A 19,370-nucleotide genomic window follows, 5' to 3' on the forward strand; every position below is an offset into this window, starting at 1 on the left:
TAAGACCACAGAATCTGGGATTTGCATGGTGTGGCCCAAAAAGGAGGACAAAGTTTGACACAAATGGAATGTGACTGGAGGAGAGTCGCTGAACTCAGCCTCGGCAAAGAGGAGCTTCTTTTAGGCTTCAGAAATTAGAAGTGACCCAATGCCAATTCAACCCTTTCATTTTGCAGAGAGGTGAGCACTTTGAGGCCACTGGGCAGGCCAGTCGCTGAGCTGAGACCGAGCCCTTTCTCCTGGAAAGGGGAGGGAGGACGAACACACAGGCTCCAGGGTAACTCTGCCCAACTCCTTTTGTTCCCCCAGCCCTACTGGCACCTCTGTAACCATTTCCTGGCATCCAGTGCCTCTCTGAAATATTATTTCCACTTTCCTGGGTGGAACATTGACCAATGCACTAGCTCTGTGACCTTGTCATTTCCTTGCTGAGTCTTAGTCTCCTCATCTATAAAGCAAAAGGTAGAAATTTTGTAGGCTTTTTAGGGGGTTGAGGACTAAGGTAATGGTTGCCACGTACCTAGCTCTATTGCTACAGTAAACTACAGTGGAGATTTATCATCTTCTAGTTCTGGAGGTCAGAATCTGAAGCAGGTGTCACTGAATTAAAATTGGGTGTTGCAGGGCTGTTTTCCTTCTGCAGGCTCTGCTTGTCTTTTCCAGCTCCTGTGGTCCGCCTGCATTCCTTGGCTCCTGGTCCCTTTCCTCCATCTTCAGTGCCAGCAACCTTGGGCCAACTCCTTCTCAGACTGCCACTGGTCTGGTTCTCTCTCTCTTTGCCTCCTTTTTCCACTTATAAGAACGCTTGTGATTACATTGGGCTTACCCTGGTAGTCCAGGACTACTCATTCCAAAGTCAGCTGATGAGCAGCCTTAATTCCATCTGTGACCTTAACTCCATCTGTGGCCCTAATTCCTTCATCATGTAACCTAACATATTGACAGGTTCTGGGAAGAAGGAAGTGGACATCTTTCAAGGTGGGGTGGAGGTCATTATTCTGCCTCCCACACTAGCATATAAGAGGAACTCAAAGAAAGGAAGCCATGAGATCTCCCAATCGAATCCCCTCTTTGTACAAAGCAAAAGTCACAGCTTTGTCTGCCCACTGCACCCCACCTGGGTAAGCACAGAAATGATAGCAAGTAGATGAAGACACTATGTGTCTATTGGGGCCGCTGGAGCACATGCTTCCCTGGGTAGCTGGACACTTTCTTGACCACAGGTGACTTTTTATTTTTTCTCAAACTACTTTGCCGTGACTCTTGTGCCCCAAAACAGCTGTATCCCTAAGACATTGTCTGATGGCAGAACAAGAATCCTCACTGTTCCTGGAGGAAGTTTCCATCCTGACAGAGGCCTGTGATTGATGCTGGAAGAGTCCTTTGATACTATCCAGCCCTACACTGGCCATGAGCAGATGAGGAAACAGTCATCTGGAGAGATGCATGATGGCCAGTTAGTAGCAGAGCTGGATTTACCGCGGGGAAATTTTTATTTTTATTTTACTTTAAGTTCCAGGATACATGTGCAGAATGTGTAGGTTTGTTACATAGGTAAACATGTGCCAATGGCCGTTTGCTGCACCTATCAACCCATCATCTAGGTTTTAAGTCCTGCATGCATTAGCTATTTGTCCTAATACTCTTCCTCCCCTTGCCCCCTACCCACAGGCCCTGGTGTGTGTTGTTCCCCTCCCCGTGTCCATGTGTTCTCATCGTTCGGCTCCCACTTATGAGTGAGAACATGCAATGTTTGGTTTTCTGTTCCTGTGTTAGTTTGCTGAGGACAATGGCTTTCAGCTTCATCCATGTCCCTGCAAAGGGTATGATCTAATTCCTTTTTATGGCTGCATAGTATTCCATGGTATATACGTACCACATTTTCTTCATCCCGTCTATCATTGATGGGCATTTGGGTTGGTTCCATGTCTTTGCTATTGTGAACAGTGCTGCAATAAACATATGTATGCATGTGTCTTTATAGTAGAATGATTTATATTCCTTTGGGTATATGCCCAGTAATGGGATTGCTGAGCCAAATGGTATTTCTGTTTCTAGATCCTTGAGGAATCACCACACTGTCTTCCACAATGGTTGAACTAATTTACACTCCCACCAACAGTGTAAATAAAAGTGTTCCTACTTCTTACTGGGGCAGGTTTGAACCCACTTAGTGCTCATTCTCTGCCGTCTCACTGTCCCTCGGAAGGGGAACAATGACACTTATAACCACCTGCTGTGGGAGCCTGTGGGTGGTGGTAGAGCCCGAACACCTGCTTCCAGGAGCCTTGGGCCTGACAGTAGTCCCTGCCCCTACGTGCCCTGGTTGTGACCTCAGAACCTAGAGCTGGGCTGTTCTTAGAGAGCGTCTCGTTCCACTTCTGATGGTACAGGTGGGGAAACACAGCCCAGAGCGGTGTTGTGACCAAGCCAGAACTCCTGACCCCTGCCCAGTGTGCAACACCCAGACCCCGCAGTCTGTCTGCACCTGCCATGTGGAAGGACTCAACAAGACTGATGTCCAAGAAGTCATTGGTGAGGAAGCCCAGAAAATGCCGCATGTTGTTTTAGGGCGTGTGCCCCTGAACATTTGCTCCCAGCACCGTCTCGCCTGCAGACGCGCCCAGCCAAACCTGATGGGTCCCAGGGCCTCACGTTGGGGGCTTAACAGTTTCCATCCCACTCTTTCCTGCAGGAAGCTCTGTGGCTCATAAAACATTAAAATGAGCATTGCTGCCATTTCATGAAATGCCCAGCCTGTGAAGAATGGGTTAAGGGATTTTGGGGAGCTGTTGTGTCTAAACCCACCAGGCGCATCTGGGAGGCACATCCATGAATCTCCTTCCTCATTAGCACGGCAGCTCTTCACCCTACGCCCCAGGATGGGGCAGCTGTCTTATGCTGCCTCCTGATAGAAATTGGAGCCCTTCTGCCAGAATCCCATTGCTATGGGTGGAATGTTTGTGTCCCCCCAGAAGTAAAAAGTTGAAAATGAATCCCCAAACTGATGGTATCAGGAGGTGGGGCCTTTGGGGAGGTGATCAGGTCAGTGGGACAGAGTCCTCAAGAACAGGATTCGTGCCTTTATAAAAGAGAATTACAAAGCACTCTCACATCCATGGTCTGATATGATCATTTCTGTGGGCCCCGGAGATAAGCATTTGTGTTATTCACAGGCAAGAAAACTGAGCCTTTGTCTGAGATAATGGGCAGCTTGCCTGAGTCACACAGCTGCGGTGTGGGGAAGATGGGGCCGGACCCCAGCTCTGCTAACTCTCAGCTAACCCTGGGCCACATGCTGTGACACACGGTAGGCCTTCCAGAGAGGCAGGGAGCATCAGGATACCAGCAGCGACATTACCAGGTACAAAGCGGGGAAGAAAAGTGTGTCAACTTCATGGCTGACACCCGAATGTTTCTCAAGCACTGTCATGGCTAAGAAGAATATTTAGATGAATGCCTGGAGCAGCAGGTGTCTGCTGGATGTCTGCATGTGTGCTGGTTCCAGCTTCAGAAGGGGCGGGAAGGTGCTCGGCATGCTAGAGGGAGGAGAAATCGGGGCACTAGGGGCATCTAAGAAGGCAGGGGGGATGATGAGCAGAGATGACAGGGAGAGGAAAGAGGAGGCTGTGAGTGGCAGGATGGAGTGACTCCCCCACCACCCTGAAATCTTTGATATGGTCTCTAAACACTCGAGTGATCTGCTGTACATGGGTGCTGTTGCTTTTAAGAAAACCAAAGAAGGTACTGAATTTCAAGTTGGGACCATCATGGTCATCCCAAGAGCAACAGAACTGGTCCCCAAGAAGCAGAGGAGACTCAAAGCACAGGGATGCTCTGAATGGTAAAGAAATGTTGAGCTTCCTTCCCTGTGCTGTGGAATTGAAGGTACAGTTGAGAGCTTCCTCCCAGCTCTCAGGGGCACAGAGACCCTCAGCAATCTCAGAGGTTGCACAGGTATGGCACCCACCACAGGCACAACATAGAAAACATCCTCTGCTTTGGTGAAACCCTCAGCAATTCTCTAAATCTAAAGTGCGGCTGTCCTTACAGCAAGAGTTGCTTGCTCTTTAGAATGAAGAAGTGTGTGAGCAATTTCCACACGCTGAGGGCTGGAGGATTTGGTAGGGTGGTCTCCGAGCTGTGTTTTCCCAACCCTTTTTGGCCCTCGGGTTTTCGGTAGGAGACACTTATCTCTGTGGCCCGCTGTTTCTTCGCTCAGCACCCCCTCCCAACAAATTGTCTCTCTAGCCAGGGAAAAGGGAGTCCTGGGGCGTAGCTAGTCTGTGGGCCAAAATGAGGAGAGCCTCAGAGGCCACCTCTCTTGACTCACATCTTAGAAAAGAAGCAGAGCAACAGCGGGGGAGGAGGGCGCTGGTCTTCCGGGAGCAGGTGACCATGCCAGCAGAGACCAAGGGAAGACCTCCGAGGGAGTGCGTCCCCTCCTCCCTCTGCCCAGCTCCCTCTGCCCGGTTTAGGAAATGGGGACATCTTTATCATTGACAAGGGTGAGCATGGAACATTACACAGCCCCTCTTCTTTCCTCAGTCATCTCCAGGTGGGTATAGGTGAGCTGAGGGCCTCCAGGCAAGGCCACCACAGACGGCAGGGCCTGCGGAGCTAGCTGATCACCCCATGGCCTCCTTCCTGGGTTCTGCGTTGGTTGCTGGTGGGTGCATTTGGTGCACAGGGGAGGGAGTAAGGGGGGAGTTTACCTCTGTTGCCCCTCCCTCACCAAGAGCCTACAAAGCACAGAACCCAGCTCCCTCATGCATCAATGGCCTCAGTTTGTGTTTGCCTTTACCTGGGCCTGCCCGTATCTATGATGTCTACACTTCTGTGATCACACAGATTCTTTTTATGTTCTCTTTGTTCCCCTCCAAACATTATGTCCTAAGCATGCCTTCATAATGCTACAATCATCTGTAATAGTTTGTTAAATAAGTGAATAAAATTGGCATTGGGATATCATTTTCAGTTTTTTTTTTTTTTTTTTTTTTTTTGAGACAGTCTTACTGTGTCGTGCAGGCTGGAGTGCAGTGGTGTGATCTCGGCTCACTGCAACCTCTGCCTCCTGGGTTCAAGCAATTCTCCTGCCTCAGCCTCGTAAGTAGCTGGGATGACAGGTGCGCACCACCACACCCGGCTAGTTTTTATATTTTTAGTAGAGACGGGGTTTCACCACATGTTGCTCAGGCTGGTCTCAAACTCCTGACCTTAGGTGATCTGCCTGCCTCGGCCTCCCAAAGTGCTGGGATTATAGGCGTGAGCCACCACGCCGGGCCTCATTTTCAGTTTTAAGTAAATACACGATTACTTACCTAACTGTTCTTAGATAAAATTGATGCAAATCTGAAATTTAACTCTGCCTTAATATATAAAGTCATAATATTTCAGGAGAAATTTTCTGTGTCCCCAACCCATGGATCAATAGCCCCCAAATCCCTTAACCCATTCTTTTTTTTGCTTTTTTTTTTTTTTTTTTTTAGACGGAGTCTCGTTCTGTTGCCCAGGCTGGAGTGCAGTGGCGCGATCTCAGCTCACTGCAAGCTCTGCCTCCCAGGTTCACGGCCATTCTCTTGCCTCAGCCTCCCGAGTAGCTGGGACTACAGGTGCCTGCCACCACGCCCGGCTAATTTTTTGTATTTTTAGGAGAGATAGGGTTTTACCGTGTTAGCCAGGATGGTCTTGATCTCCTGACCTCGTGATCCACCATCCTCGGCCTCCCAAAGTGCTGGGATTACAGGCGTGAGCCACTGCGCCTGGCCGATCTTTTGCTATTATTGGTTGTCTTTATGTGCACATTATGTCTTATAAATAAGAGACACACACGCTGAAGGCAGCACCCTGCACTTCAGTGAATTCAGATTTGAATGAGACAAACTGAGTTAGAATCTCGTTTCTGTCATGAACTATCCGTGGTATCTTAGGCAAGCTACTCAGCCTCTGAGTGGTCATTTCCTTGTCTCCAAAGTTTTGGAGACATATTGGAGATCCAGAAGCAAAGCACCGTGTGTATCACAGGCACTTGATAAATTGTAGTAATAACAAACGTTATATTTACAAGAAAAAGCTTTAAAGGCCTCATGCATAAAGACCTTTAGCCCAGTTATTTTGTATAAAGAAAAAATATTAGAAATAATATTTGCCAGCAATTTTGAGAATTGAGATAAGGAATGTTTTAACTATATTTAAAACCAAGGAGGCCGGGTGCGGGGGCTCACGCCTGTAATCCCAGCACTTTGGGAGGCCATGGTGGGTGAATCACCTTAGGTTGGGAGTTCGAGATCAGCCTGACCAACATGGAGAAACTCTGTCTCTACTAAAAATAACAAAATTAGCCAGGCGTGGTGGTGCATACCTGTAATCCCAGCTACTTGGGAGGCTGAGGCAGGGGAATCACTTGAACCTAGGAGGTGGAGGTTGCAGTGAGCTGAGATCATGCCATTGCACTCTAGCCTGGGCGACAAGAGCAAAACTCTGTCTCAAAAAAACAAAAAAAAAACAAAAAAAAAAAAACAAGGAAACATTATAGTCCCACCTTAGCTTACTTTCCTCCCTTAATGTGATGTGTGAGCTTTCCATTGTTGCTATAGAAACAGACAACCATGAACTTACTAGCTTAAAACAACACTTAGTTATTACCCTACAGTTCTGGAAGTTTGAAGTCTGACATGGGTCTCACTGAGCTAAAAGCAAGGGGTCAACAGGGCTGCATTTCTTCTGGAGGCTTGAAATAGAGAATCTGTTCCCTTGCCCTTTCCAGCTTTCCTGGGCCCTGACCTCTTTCCTCCAACTTCAAAGCCAAAAGTATAGCATCCTTTCTCTTCTCTTTCTCTCTCTCTCTGACCTCTGCTTCCATCATCACATCTCCTTCTCTGCCTTTTCTGCCTCCTTCTTTCACTTAAACACGTTGTGATTCCATTGGATTCACATAGATAATCCAATACATTTCTCCAGCTCAAGGTTCTTAAGGTAATCACACCTGCAAAGCCCTTTTGACATGGAAGGTAACACACTCACGGGTTCTGAGGCTTGAGACATGGGTGTGAGTAATGGACTTGGGGACCATTATTCCACCAACCATACACGACAACATAGAAACAGTAATAAGAAAACATGCTTAGGGTACAGAGATGGTCAGGAAAGGGAGTGGTGGGTAACATTGGCCTAGCAGATGAATCCCTGTGATTGCCGCCATGTCAACATGAACAACAGGCAATGAATGCTCCAGTATCACTGACAACAGCGGATTTTTAAGAGCTGAAGTTGTGAGTGATTCCCAGCTTCCCCAAAAAACATTTACAAATTTCTCTATTCCCAGAGCAAAAAAAAAAGTCAAACTCATTTTAGCCATAGAATACCTTCCTTCCAATGCAAGGTGAGGCAGAAGTGCAAAGCACAGAAGCAGACAATCCTCTCACACATACCAGCTTAATTTGAACTTTCTCTAGTTATGAGTACTCTCTTATTTTTTTCTATTAGGAAACTGAAGCCCAGAGAAGATTGGTAGGCAGGAGAGCAGGAGTGTGACTGAGTGTGACCTTCTGGCTCTGTTTCCAGTGGCTCTTCCCATCCCTGTCCAGTCCTCAAACACCCCCGGAACGAAAACTCTCACCTCCATAAACAACCCATTACAGTCTTACATCTCCTTTCTTAAGGTGAGTCAAAATCTGCATCCCTGTGGCTTCTCCCATTTGGTTCTGAATCTGTCACCCCAAATAAGGCTTCTCCCTCATCCCCTCAATGGCTTCTCAATGAATTGGTTATTTGTCCCCTGAGTCTTCTCTTGTTCAGATAAGACTTGCACAGGCTGGAGGCTGGCGCGATGGCAGCCCATAAGTGGGAGGACAGTGAGGGGAGCTGGGACAGCAGGAAGGTCGGGGCATCCTTACATCATGGTGGGTCCTCAAAGGCAGAGACCTGAGACCACCGGTTGTGCTTCTTCTGGGCCTTCATCTGGCTCTGCCACCATATGCAGGCCTGACGACCTGGACCTCAGACCTGGTCACCCCAAGGACCTGGACCTCAGACCTCGTCACCCCAAGGAATCTATGCTTTTCTTGAGGGTAAAGTATTGCAGTGGTCTGGGAAAAAGCTTGTATTTTCAGCTCACATCTGGCATGAGTTAACTGGAGTTAACTTCCTTCTTACCTTAATAAAAACCAGATCCGGCCGGGCGCGGTGGCTCAAGCCTGTAATCCCAGCACTTTGGGAGGCCGAGGCAGGCGGATCACGAGGTCAGGAGATCGAGACCATCCTGGCTAACTCGGTGAAACCTCGTCTTTACTAAAAAAATACAAAAAACTAGCCGGGCGAGATGGCGGACGCCTGTAGTCCCAGCTACTCAGGAGGCTGAGGCAGGAGAATGGCGTAAACCCGGGAGGCGGAGCTTGCAGTGAGCTGAGATCCGGCCACTGCACTCCAGCCTGGGCCACAGAGCGAGACTCTGTCTCAAAAACAAAAACAAAAAAAAAAAAAAACAAAAAAAAAAACCAGATCCTATGGAACCAAGTCAACACACTTTAGCTTCTAGCATAAAGGAGAAAAGGAAGTCAGCTGACTCCAATAGGGCCACTGTTGGGACCCACTTGTGACTTGCTGATGTATGTCCTTGTGTCTGAATGTCTCAGGCCAGCTTTGGTCACTAAGGCTGTGGCCCAGGGCCTCCACAGAGAAGCTGCACAGTGCCATTCCCTAAGGCACTATGGTGTATGGCTCACACCTGTCATTCCAGCACTTTGGGAGGCCAAGGCGGTCTGATCACTTGAGGTCAGGAGTTCGAGACCAGCCTGGTCAACATGGTGAAACCCCATCTCTACTAAAAAAATACAAAAATTAGCCAGGTATGGTGGCAGGTGCCTGTACTCCCAGCTACTCGGGAGGCTGAGGCAGGAGAATCGCTTGAACCCAGAAGGCGAAGGTTGCAGGTTCGAGTTGCTGCACTCTAGCCTGAGGGAGGAAGCGAAACCGTGTCTCAGAAAACAAAACAAAATGAAAAAACAAATGGCATGAGATGCAAAAGGTACTTTACCAGGAGGTGGCTGACAGTCTTCATGGGGTGGGAGTAAAACTGCCATGGGGTGCTCAGGATTGACAAAGGCAGGCAGGTCCCATGAACTTTGGGGCTTTTGCTTAGCTCCATGGGTGCGGGTAGCATCAGAACTGAAGGGGAGCAGTCCTCGTGTGCCCACTCAGCCCCATTTCTAAATAAGTTTCAAATGGCTGTTTAAACAGTGCCACACGTTGTCAGCTTCCAGGGCACTCAAAATGCCTCAGTTTCACTGGTCCCAGCCATAGGCACTTCCTTTGCATGCTTGCTTTCTTGTGGCAGAGGCCATAGGTAGCAAGTTTCATTATTCATGCTCCCCTCCTCCTCAGGAGCAGACCCTGACTCTTGTGGCAGCCGTGCATTGAATGACGACGTTTCCCAGGCTCCTGGCTGTCAGGAGCGTCTATGGGATTCCCTTCGGTCGAAGCAGACAGGAGCAAAAGTGTGTGAACTTCCAAGAAGAATTCTTGGAGCAGAAGGGGCGGGCAGTCCCTTCCTCTCACCCTCCTCCTTCTGGCTGGAATGCAGTTACGATGGCCGCTACTGTGGGCCATGAAAGGACCTTCTGAGAATGGCAGTCAAAGATGAATAGAGCCAGGTCTCTGATACCAGGAAGAACCATAACAGCCCTAGACAATCTACTTTGAGCATTTTTTTTAAATGTGTGACAGAGATAAACTTCTACTTTGTTTAGGACACTATTACTTTGAGTTTTCTATCATAAGGAGCAGGACTTAATCATGATACACATGCCTTTCTCTACCAAAAACAAAACAAAACAAAAGAAAGAAACTTCCTCCAATCAAAATGCCAATGAAAATTCCACTGGTGACCAATAATGGATAATCTTCCTTTTCTATTTAGGCCAGGGTTCCAGCCAATAACTGGCTCCCAAATGCTATATCCCATAAAAACACACTCCTTCCCATACACAAAGCAACAAAAAAGGAGACACATCAAGACTGCTCTGAATTGCCTATCTGTGGGCTGTGGTCTGAGATCCCCGCCAAGTCTATCCCCAGTTGGAGTTCAGACAGCAAAGACCAATACAGACCATGGAGGACAGGGGACATAGCACTACCAGGGGGAGTGCATCCAGATGGGATAAAAGGGTCATTTCTGCATGGTGGTGGCCATCCTGTACTTTTTTCTCTTGCTGCATCTTTTCCTTGAAGCTGTCCTCCTGTGCTCCCAATAATCTCAGTAGAGATGTCAATGAAACCTCATAGCCCTCCATCTCCCAATCATCAGAATGGATGGCAACTGGCCAGTCAGGGAATTCTAATTCCCATTGCAGTGATTGCTTCAAGGATGGCCATAACCCAAGAAAGACCAATTATAATTATTTTCTTCAGAGAGTGAAATGTATGATGTGTGACAGAGAATGTCTCTCCTTCTGAGATAGTCTTACCAAGTTGGAGCTGCTCAGGGCTGTCTTTATATCAAGTAGAGAAAGCCTGTCTGAGAATGAAGCCAATGAAATACTAAGAATGTCAAGATTTGTTGAGAGAGAGGCAGTACCTTAATGACTTGGATTTAGCTCCTGGATCCCACCATGCCTGAAGGAAACCCAGCCGTTTCACTGCTTATGATTAGGAAGAACATGTATTGCTCACTCCTGATACTGCTTTGTTCATGAAGGGCATTAGTGTGTCATTCTTCACCTCACTTGCTCCTGTCCAGGAGATGAGAGGGAACCTATCTAACTGGTTAAGTTGATTTAGTTCCCGGATCCCACCATACCTGAAGGAAAACCAGCCGTTTCACTGCTTATGATTAGGAAGAACACTTATTACCCTCTCCTGATACTGCTTTCTTCATGAAGGGCATTAGTGTGTCATTCTTTACCTCGCTCACTCCTGTCCAGGAGATGAGAGGGAACTTACCTATTTGGTTAAGCTAGGGGAGAGAAATGGCCCGCACAGCTTAGTTCCTCCCTTTCTTTTTGGGACCTATCTGGCTGGAAGAGCACACTCTCTGTTCCATGTTCTAAGTCTTTCAAGGATGGGCCCTGTCAGAGAGGCCATGAGTAGGTGGCAAGTTCAGTTCAGGAGCACAATCTTAAGAGGTTCTCTTGGCCATCAGACCTAAAGCCAAAATCTCCTAGTAGTCTTTATTCACACTAAAAGTGATCATTTTAACCCACCTCCTCCACTTGTGTATCCATCTCTTGATTGATTTCAACTTTGGCTGGAAAGAGGAAGAGGGCCCATTATTGGTGCCCTCAGATCATGAGGGACAGGAGCCAAAAGTTCCCCTTTTGCTTACACTGCTTTGGATGCAGTTTCTACCTCTTACATCCCAGAGAGTCCTGATCAATGCAATTTCCCTGACCCTAATTCCTAAACGTTGTCCTTTTACATTCCCTATGGTAATATTTCATTTTTATTCAATTAAATACATTTCCCTTTCTCAGAGTAGAAGTTAGGGTGTTCCCTCATTTTTAGGTACTGGAGGCTGGGATTCTCCTAAACTGACAAGAGTGGTGTAAATAAATAAGACCCAGGGCATGGGACTCATTCCCTGCCACTATGAACTGGGGGTGGGGATGGAGTGTGATAGGGACATCCCGAAAGGGCCTCTTGTCTAAAGTGATTGTGTTGATGGCCCAAGTTCGTGGCCTCCCTACATTTATGTCTCTATCCTAAAACTTTGAAGCCCCCTTCCACTCTGACTTTGGGCTTAGCTATGTGACTTACTTTGGCCAATAGGATTTTAGGAGATTTCCAACTTAGAGAAACTGCTTGTGTTTTCCATTTCCTCTCTGATTACCATGAGAATGTGCCCTGCTGGCCAGCTGGGGATGAGGTACATTGAACAGAGCTAAGGCCAACCTAAGTCAGCCAGCTGACCACCAGACATGTGAGTGAACTTCAGCTGGCCCCAAGAAGGATTACTAAGATTAACAGAATAACACAGTTCACCTATAGGTTTGTGAACTAAGGAATACTATTATCTTAAGCCAACGTGTTTTGGGTGTTTTTTTATGCAGCATTATTATGGTAATAGTTGACTAACACAGGGCCCCTTTTCCCCAAATTGTCAACAGACTGGAGAAGGGGTATCACCCACAGTGCCCAGCATGGTGCTGGGTAATAAAGCGCATTTTGTTTACATTCATAAGTTCCAGAGCCAGATTGTCAGAATTCAAACTTCAGTGCTGTGATTGGCTAGCTTTATGTCTTTGGCCAAGTTATTCCATCCTCAGTTTTTGTTTTGTTTTGTTTTTGTTTTTTTTTTTAGGTCTTAAAATGGGAATAAAAATGTGACCTACTTTCTATGGTTGTTGTGATGATTTAATGAGCTAATGTATGTCAAGTGCTTAGAATGAAATAGTTTTCAATACAGATGAGCCATTACTGGGTGTTTCTGTCCATCTCCTTTAACTAGACCTTTACCCTCCCTCACTCCTAGGGGGCAGGAATGTCATTTCATACCACTGTCTGACCCTGTCACCTGGCTGAACGCCCAACATGGTAAATATCCATTGCTTGCTGAATGTCTGGAGTAAAATTAGCACTTTTATAGGTACAGATGAAAATTTCAATAATCTATTTCAACTTAAGGTCAGTATCTTTGTTCATTTTATAGAGTGCACATGTAATACTTATCATGTTTTGTAACTAGACTTCTCCCTTACTCCCTACTGTGCTATGAAATAAAACTTTAAAACCTTCTTCACTGTCTGGCATTGGCATGCACTGTTCATTCCAACTGTACTTAATTGAAGCATTTCTTAAGAGTTTTTCCCGAGCAGAGCCAGAGGGTGCGGGTTACCCTCCCAGGCCAGTAGAGACAGAGCTGGAGGGCTCACCCTCTTCCAACAATGCACAGCCCAGGTGCTTTCTAGAATCAGATCTCCTTGGTTCTCTCTCTTAGTCACCTTCTTTTTACTCCAGAGACTCTGCCATCTGACAACCACCTGAACCAAAATTTAGTTAGTTTTTCTCCTCACTGGCCACATGGGAAGTCACCTGGTACAACAGACACTACTTCCCTTTCCTGGTATCTCCCTGTGCACAAGGGGTGTGGGAGGAAAATCTTCCTTGGGTTCCAATCCTTTGGTTACTAATGGGTTTAAGATTGGGGGTGGCAGTTATTAACCAGGGTCCTCTGGAGAAAAGAGGGCTCAAGTCCCAGGTCCATCACCAAAGCCATAGGCAGAATTTTGTGTGTATGATCACTGCATTGAAGAAAACACTATCATTTCCATCATATTTTCAAAAGCCTGTATAAATCTCTATAAACGAAAACCCACAGCTTTGGGAAACGGACTTCATCTCTGTAAGCCTCAGTTTCTTCATCTGCAAAATGAAGGTAATAACAATTACCTTCTCTGACTTCACTTTAGAGAAATGTTATAAATGAGAAAATGAATCTGATCCATAAACTGCTAGACAAATATAGGCAATTGTTAACATTTCATTATGCCATTTGTTAACTCAGAAAATAGGTAGTGTGAATTTCAAAAAATGTTGCACAAATTGTATATATAATTCTCAAGGTTTCTCCTGGATTTGGACATAAGTGAAATTTAGAGCTAAAATGCACAGAGTTCTCAGTAATGAGGACAGCAGATAATACTACGAACCTTATCCGCACCATTAATTCAATCTTCACTATGGCCCCACGAGGGAAGTTTATGTCATTTCCTTTCTATAGCCGAGGGTTCTGAGGCTCAGAAGGTTTAAAAAAATTGCTCAAGGTCAGACAGCAGAGCTGGATGTGAAGGTAGTGCTGGTTACCTTCACATGCCTAACTAACCATGGCGCTGTCAACTGCGTCTCATTTGATAAAACTAGAAGAATGAGAATGTGATTGTTCGTTCTGCATTGTCTATCTCTAGGCAACATAATTTTGCCTTTTCAGGGCTCTGTAGAGAGATGTCTCTGATTCCGAAAGCCAGGCTTTGAATCTGACTCAGCATCCTCCCCATTTAGGGCATTTAAAGAAAGCTACCTGAGACAACTCCCAAGCGCCTTTGAGAGCCTTATTTTCCTCTCCTGTAAAATGAGTGTATGCTCCTTCCTCCCTCCAAGGACTGCTGGCAAGGTCCCATGGGTCATTGTGCAGAAGCACTCAGACCAGTGCCTGGTGGGATCTGGTGTTCACTTTGTGCTTACGTCTTTTCCTTTCCTGGCATGTAAATGTTAAGACAGAGGAAGTCAGTGAAGGGAGAAGGAGTAGAAGGAGGGCCGCTATGCACCTAAGCCACTCAGAGATTTGAGATGGCTTCATCTCTGTGTCTGGAAACAACCAAAGAAGCAGTAGTGGGAGATGCTGCCCAGAGAGGACCTGCATCTTATCTTGCCTGTTCTGGCTTTTCCAGACTCCCTGGGAGACTCCCTGGGTGACTCTGTGTCCCCCATCTGTCCTCCTAGCAAGGCTGTTGGGAAGATGAAATGAGAAGGTGCCCTATGACCCCCAACCCAGAGTGCCTGCAAAAGGAACAATGACAGCACCCCTTCCTGTGCCCACTGGCCCAGGTCCCAGCATGCCTTGCAGTGCTGATCTATGCAGGGGCTGGAGCTGTGCAGGAAAGAGAAGGGCCCTCACCTTTCACAGCTCTCGTCTCGTTGTGCTTCTCCAAGAGCAGGTAGCGTGGGCTCTCCGGGAGAAAGGGCAGGCTCAGCAGCTGGACAACGGCAGGGACCACAATCACTCCAAACAGGTACGGCCAGGTACTCTCCTGCGGGAGAAGGAGATGCTGCTGAGGGCAGTGGCCTCTGGTCATTGTTGAGGGGACTGAGCCACTGGACCAGGTGGTTTCGACCCTGCAGAACATCTTCCTGCCCAGCATGATCCCCACGAACAAAGGCTGAGGGAAGGAACTGAGCCAGGTTGGGTGCCAGTCCTGTGTATACAGCATTTTCCATGCATGAGTCCAGAGACTCCTCAGAGTCCCCTGTGAGATAGTGACCTGGGTGGTAGCTCTGAAAAGCAGGTGGCTCAGGCTGGCCAAGGCCACTCAGGAGCTGCTTGTCTCCACCTCCCTGAGGAACCATGGTGAGCCTGGGGGATCTTAGGGTCTCCTTCTCTTCACCACCAGGGCTGCCTCCCAGGCTGCCCCGAGAATGGAACCTGCACATGGAGGTGACATGGGCACCACCACTAGACATCTAGAGGCCCACGACATTCGACCATCTCTGTCTTGTCAGTGGGGACACAAGGAGGGCAGCTGGAGCTCTTGCAGACCCCATGGGAGTGAGGAAGAGGGGGCCTGTGGGGCACAGCTTACCCCTTAGGGAGAGGAGAATTTTCACGTTCCAGCCAGCTATGAAAGGCAAACAGATCCCTGTGACACGCACTATTCAAGAGGCACTTGACTCACTCCAAGCAGTGACATCCCCTGCAGTGTAGCTTAAATGCAGCCCAGAGCACACAATGCGATGCCCGTCAAGGTAGTGTTCTTCGTGATCTGCTTTCTTCCTACCTAAGTTTACAAATAAGCTCCCACTGTGCCACTGGAAGAAGAGAATCCCGCCCACAATGCAGTTCCGATCATGAGGAGGAAAAACCAAGTCCTCGACGCCACATCCTTGACATGTTTATTTCCCAAGAAGGTACAAGGAGATGGCCAAGGGCAAAATAAGACACACTCAGGCCTGAAAAGATTTCATATGATGGGCAGAGGCTCTGTTGGCTTCAGGTGGGGCCCATGGGACGGTGCCCTCAGGATCCTGAGGCAAAAGCACGGGCAGGGCCTGGGGATAGCCTCCCCACCTCTCCCCCAGCTGCCTGCTGGGAGTCAGGGCTTCCCTCTTCTGCTCTCCCAAGCCTTGCTCCCTACTGAGGTCCATGGTGATGGAGACTTTTGCAAGTTCTAAGATCCCATGAGGGGAGAGCAGCAGGGCCCCAGGCCCCAGAGTGTGTGGGGACGTGGCCTGCCGGGGGCACACGGCCAGCAGCTGGTCCAGTCCTCATCTCCACCTAAGGGGTGCCTTAGATTTGATTCCCTTTTCTGTACCTAATAACAATTTTTATTCACAAAACTCCTCTGGTTCCATCAGCCGGCAAAGCCCTTCCAACGCCCTTTGAGGAACTGGCAAGGCCAATGTTGGCTTTCCAGTTTCAGGAGAAGCTCTCGTTAGAAGGCTGGGAGGGGTAGGCTAGGGCTGCTGGGGGGCCGAGAGGGCTGGGGACAGAGGAGTGGGGATGACTTCTCATAGGTGTGGGGTTTCATCTAGGGTGATGCAAACACCCTGGAATTAGGGAAGGCTGATGGTGGCCCGACTCCACGAAGATACCAAAACCCACTGAGTTGTATACTTTAAAAGGATGAATTTGATGGTATGTGTGTCATAGCTTGATTGAAAAGAAAGACCAGGAAGCAAAAACCCCAACATACATAGAAGTGGAATTTCCACTAGGCCCGCGTGTGGTGTTGCTGATTTTATTTTCTCTAGGGGTTTCGCTCCTGTCTCAGTAAGGGTAAAAACAGGATCTGAGAAAACACAAGGGAACCAACCCCATGAAGCTCTTACCATGTGCCAGGTGGTGTGAGCCCTTCCCACAGCTGTCACCTTCCACTGCACAGCCACTCACCCCCCACACGGCTGGCACGTTAAAGGTGCGGTGGGCGATTCCTGTGCTGAGGCCTCCCAGCCAGGAACCACACAGGTGGAAATCGAGCCCAATCTTCTCCCACAGCATCATCACAGAGGGGGCACTTCCCAGGGATGGTGTTTGTGGAGCTGCCACTGGGTGGAAGGGCACCCCCAGAGTAGGAACAGCATGTACAACCACACAGAGGCATGATCTGCCTAGGCTCACTGGGGAACAACTGTAGTGGAAACACAAGGTCAGGAGATGCCGGAGATGTGGGAGCTGAGGCTGAAGCCTTGAGCAGAAGTCAGGTCATGGGTGGCTTTGCTGCCTTTCCATGGCTCTTGGACGTGGCTTGAGGACAACAGGAACCTTGGAGGGGTGTATGCGCTAGTTGGATTGGACACTCTCTATTTCCTTGAATCTACAATTCAGTGTTTTTGGAATCTTACAGTCAGTGGGTACATTTAACATTGCATGACGTATTCCTGAAAGGCTGTTATCAAGTTTATGGCATAGCCTTTGATCTCTGGTGTCTTAAATACAATGACATGTGGACTCTTTCTTAAGGGGGGTCACATGGGTGACTACGGTCTTATTTCTACCTCTGGAGAAAAGGCGGATTCTTTAAACCTCAGGGTGGGCAGCCCCCGGATTGGGACGCCAACATTTCTGAACTGGGGAAGGACAGTGGCAGTGGCCACTCTGTACGCATCCCTGGGGTGAACAGTGGAAAAGGTGAGGGTCGGGAGTGTCCAGAGTGGAGCTCAGATAAGAGTTTACTCCAGAGGGACTGAGCTGAGCCAACAGCGACGTCTGTGAACCTGGCTTTTTCCACCAAGTGTTCAGAGATTTCCTGGAGATAGTAGCTGGCTGCAGGGAGGGGTGATGTAGTTAGGAGAGATTATTCCCCTCATCTTCTACCAAGAAAAGTGTGATTTGGTGTGTGGGTAGGTGTGTGTTGAATGAAGGGTTTCCACCCATATTATACATGTGGCCCACCCAGATAATAAAAGTAGCTTGGATGACCTGCACACACGTCATCTCAATGAGTAAGCCTGCCTCCCCTGCTCATTCACTCCTGCCCTGGGGCCACAATAAAGGCTCTGCTACGCCCTGTGCTTTATGGAAGAATTTCTGACAATGAACATGCACGTCTTCTCTCCCAATGACAGTGGTAAAGATGTAATCGCCATCAGCAACCCTTACTGAGCAGGGGCTTGCAGCCTGGGTCGGGGCAACCTAGTGAGTGGTTATGGGCACAGCTCTCTTGCAGGCGGTCTGGATTTGAATTCTGCCTCTACCCCCACTCACTGTGCCATGGGCAAGTTATTGAAATGCCTATGCCTCAGAGTTCTCATCTGTGAAATGGGGACAATGTCAGCACGTGTTCCTAGGAAGGATTGCTGTTGGGAGGATTTAGTCCATGAATGGATGTCCGGAGTACTGAGCACAGGCCTGCACACACTGTAGGTGTTCAACAGGAAAGAGCGGCTTTTATTACCAAGCACGTTGGATAGTTCATCAACCCTCATCCTCACAACAGCTCGCAGACAAACAGCCTGTGACATCTCCACTCTACAGAAATATTAACTGTGGCACAGAGGGCTTCAATGGCTCATTGAGGCCACAACTCGGTCATAGAGGCACGACTGGCCACCAAGTCTGGGATCCCAGAGTCTGAATTCAGATCCAGGAGGCCTGATAAGACATACCTAGTGACCAGAGAGGAGCCACAAGGCCACCAGACTCAGGGGAAGGGCCAGGAGAGCTTGGTCTGACCTTCTTCCACCTGACCCAGGCCTAAGACCCTCAGTGGCCCTCGGTGGAGCTCCTGAGCACTTGGTCCCAACACAGAGCTGAGGCCTCAGCGTTTTACATTAGATGTGCATGGCCTGAAGGCAGAGACCTGCCAGCACACAGTAGCGGTTCAATACATGTGTATTGAAGGAAGAACTCAGCGCGAGAAAGGGCTTTCCTACACACTGGTCCCTTTCACAAACAGCCCTTGCTATTTTCAGACAGTGGCCTCTGAGTGTCTTTTTCAGGGGCTGTTAAAAAAAGAAGGCATGTTTTAAAAAACCGCATATTACTCGCCTGACACAAGACCATGAGGTGCCACCAAATGACAACCTCAAAGACGAGTGTGGTGTTGGTTCAGCCTGCTGGGTTTGGTAAAGCCCTCGAGCATCCATCTAGAACATGGGCAGAGTCTTTGCACCTGCTATTTCACTCAGGAGGAAAGAAAAGAACCGTCTTGTTGGCCAAGGTGATTTTTAACTCCCAATCAGGTCAGGTGAATGGGCTTTGCAATAACTCTATTATCTTGTTCTTTAATCTGCAAGGTTTCCATGTTTTAAATAGACTTCTAGGTCACATTTCCCCCAAGCTACAAACTACATTAGTCTATAAATAATATCGTCCTGGACTATGATGAATCAGCAAAAGATGTCTAAGTAGAGTTGAAATTATTACTCTTACCCCAAGTCGAGTTCTTCTAAGGATGTTCCAACAAGCTGATGGCCTCCAGACAAGGGAGCATGGCGAGGGGATTGATGCTGGCTGGGCCACTTATGCCACTGACAGCAAAAGGGCTCCAGAGGTGGCCATTGCTCCATGCTGCTGGATTGGAAAGAGGAAGAGCAAGCCCTACCTTACACAGCTATTTGGGGCATCAAATGAAATGCTCTTCTTTATATTTCTTCGTATGTAGGCTCTTATTCTAATAATGGCTGACACTGATCAAGTGGGCTCCACGTGCCCAGCTCCCTGC

The 19,370-nt window shown here is 48.1% G+C and overlaps 1 protein-coding gene across 1 annotated transcript in view; it reads right to left on the minus strand.

Annotated features, from left to right (window-relative positions):
- Nucleotides 1–19,370, minus strand: part of SLC2A9 (solute carrier family 2 member 9) — a 197,713-nt gene that overhangs the window by 97,302 nt on the left and 81,041 nt on the right. Inside the window, 1 exon segment of the mRNA XM_065544614.2 lies at nucleotides 14,610–14,741. Within this exon segment, the coding sequence (XP_065400686.1) occupies nucleotides 14,610–14,741 (132 nt within the window).

The sequence above is a fragment of the Macaca fascicularis genome, chromosome 5 (assembly GCF_037993035.2).
Source record: "Macaca fascicularis isolate 582-1 chromosome 5, T2T-MFA8v1.1".
NCBI classification, from domain to species: domain Eukaryota; kingdom Metazoa; phylum Chordata; class Mammalia; order Primates; family Cercopithecidae; genus Macaca; species Macaca fascicularis.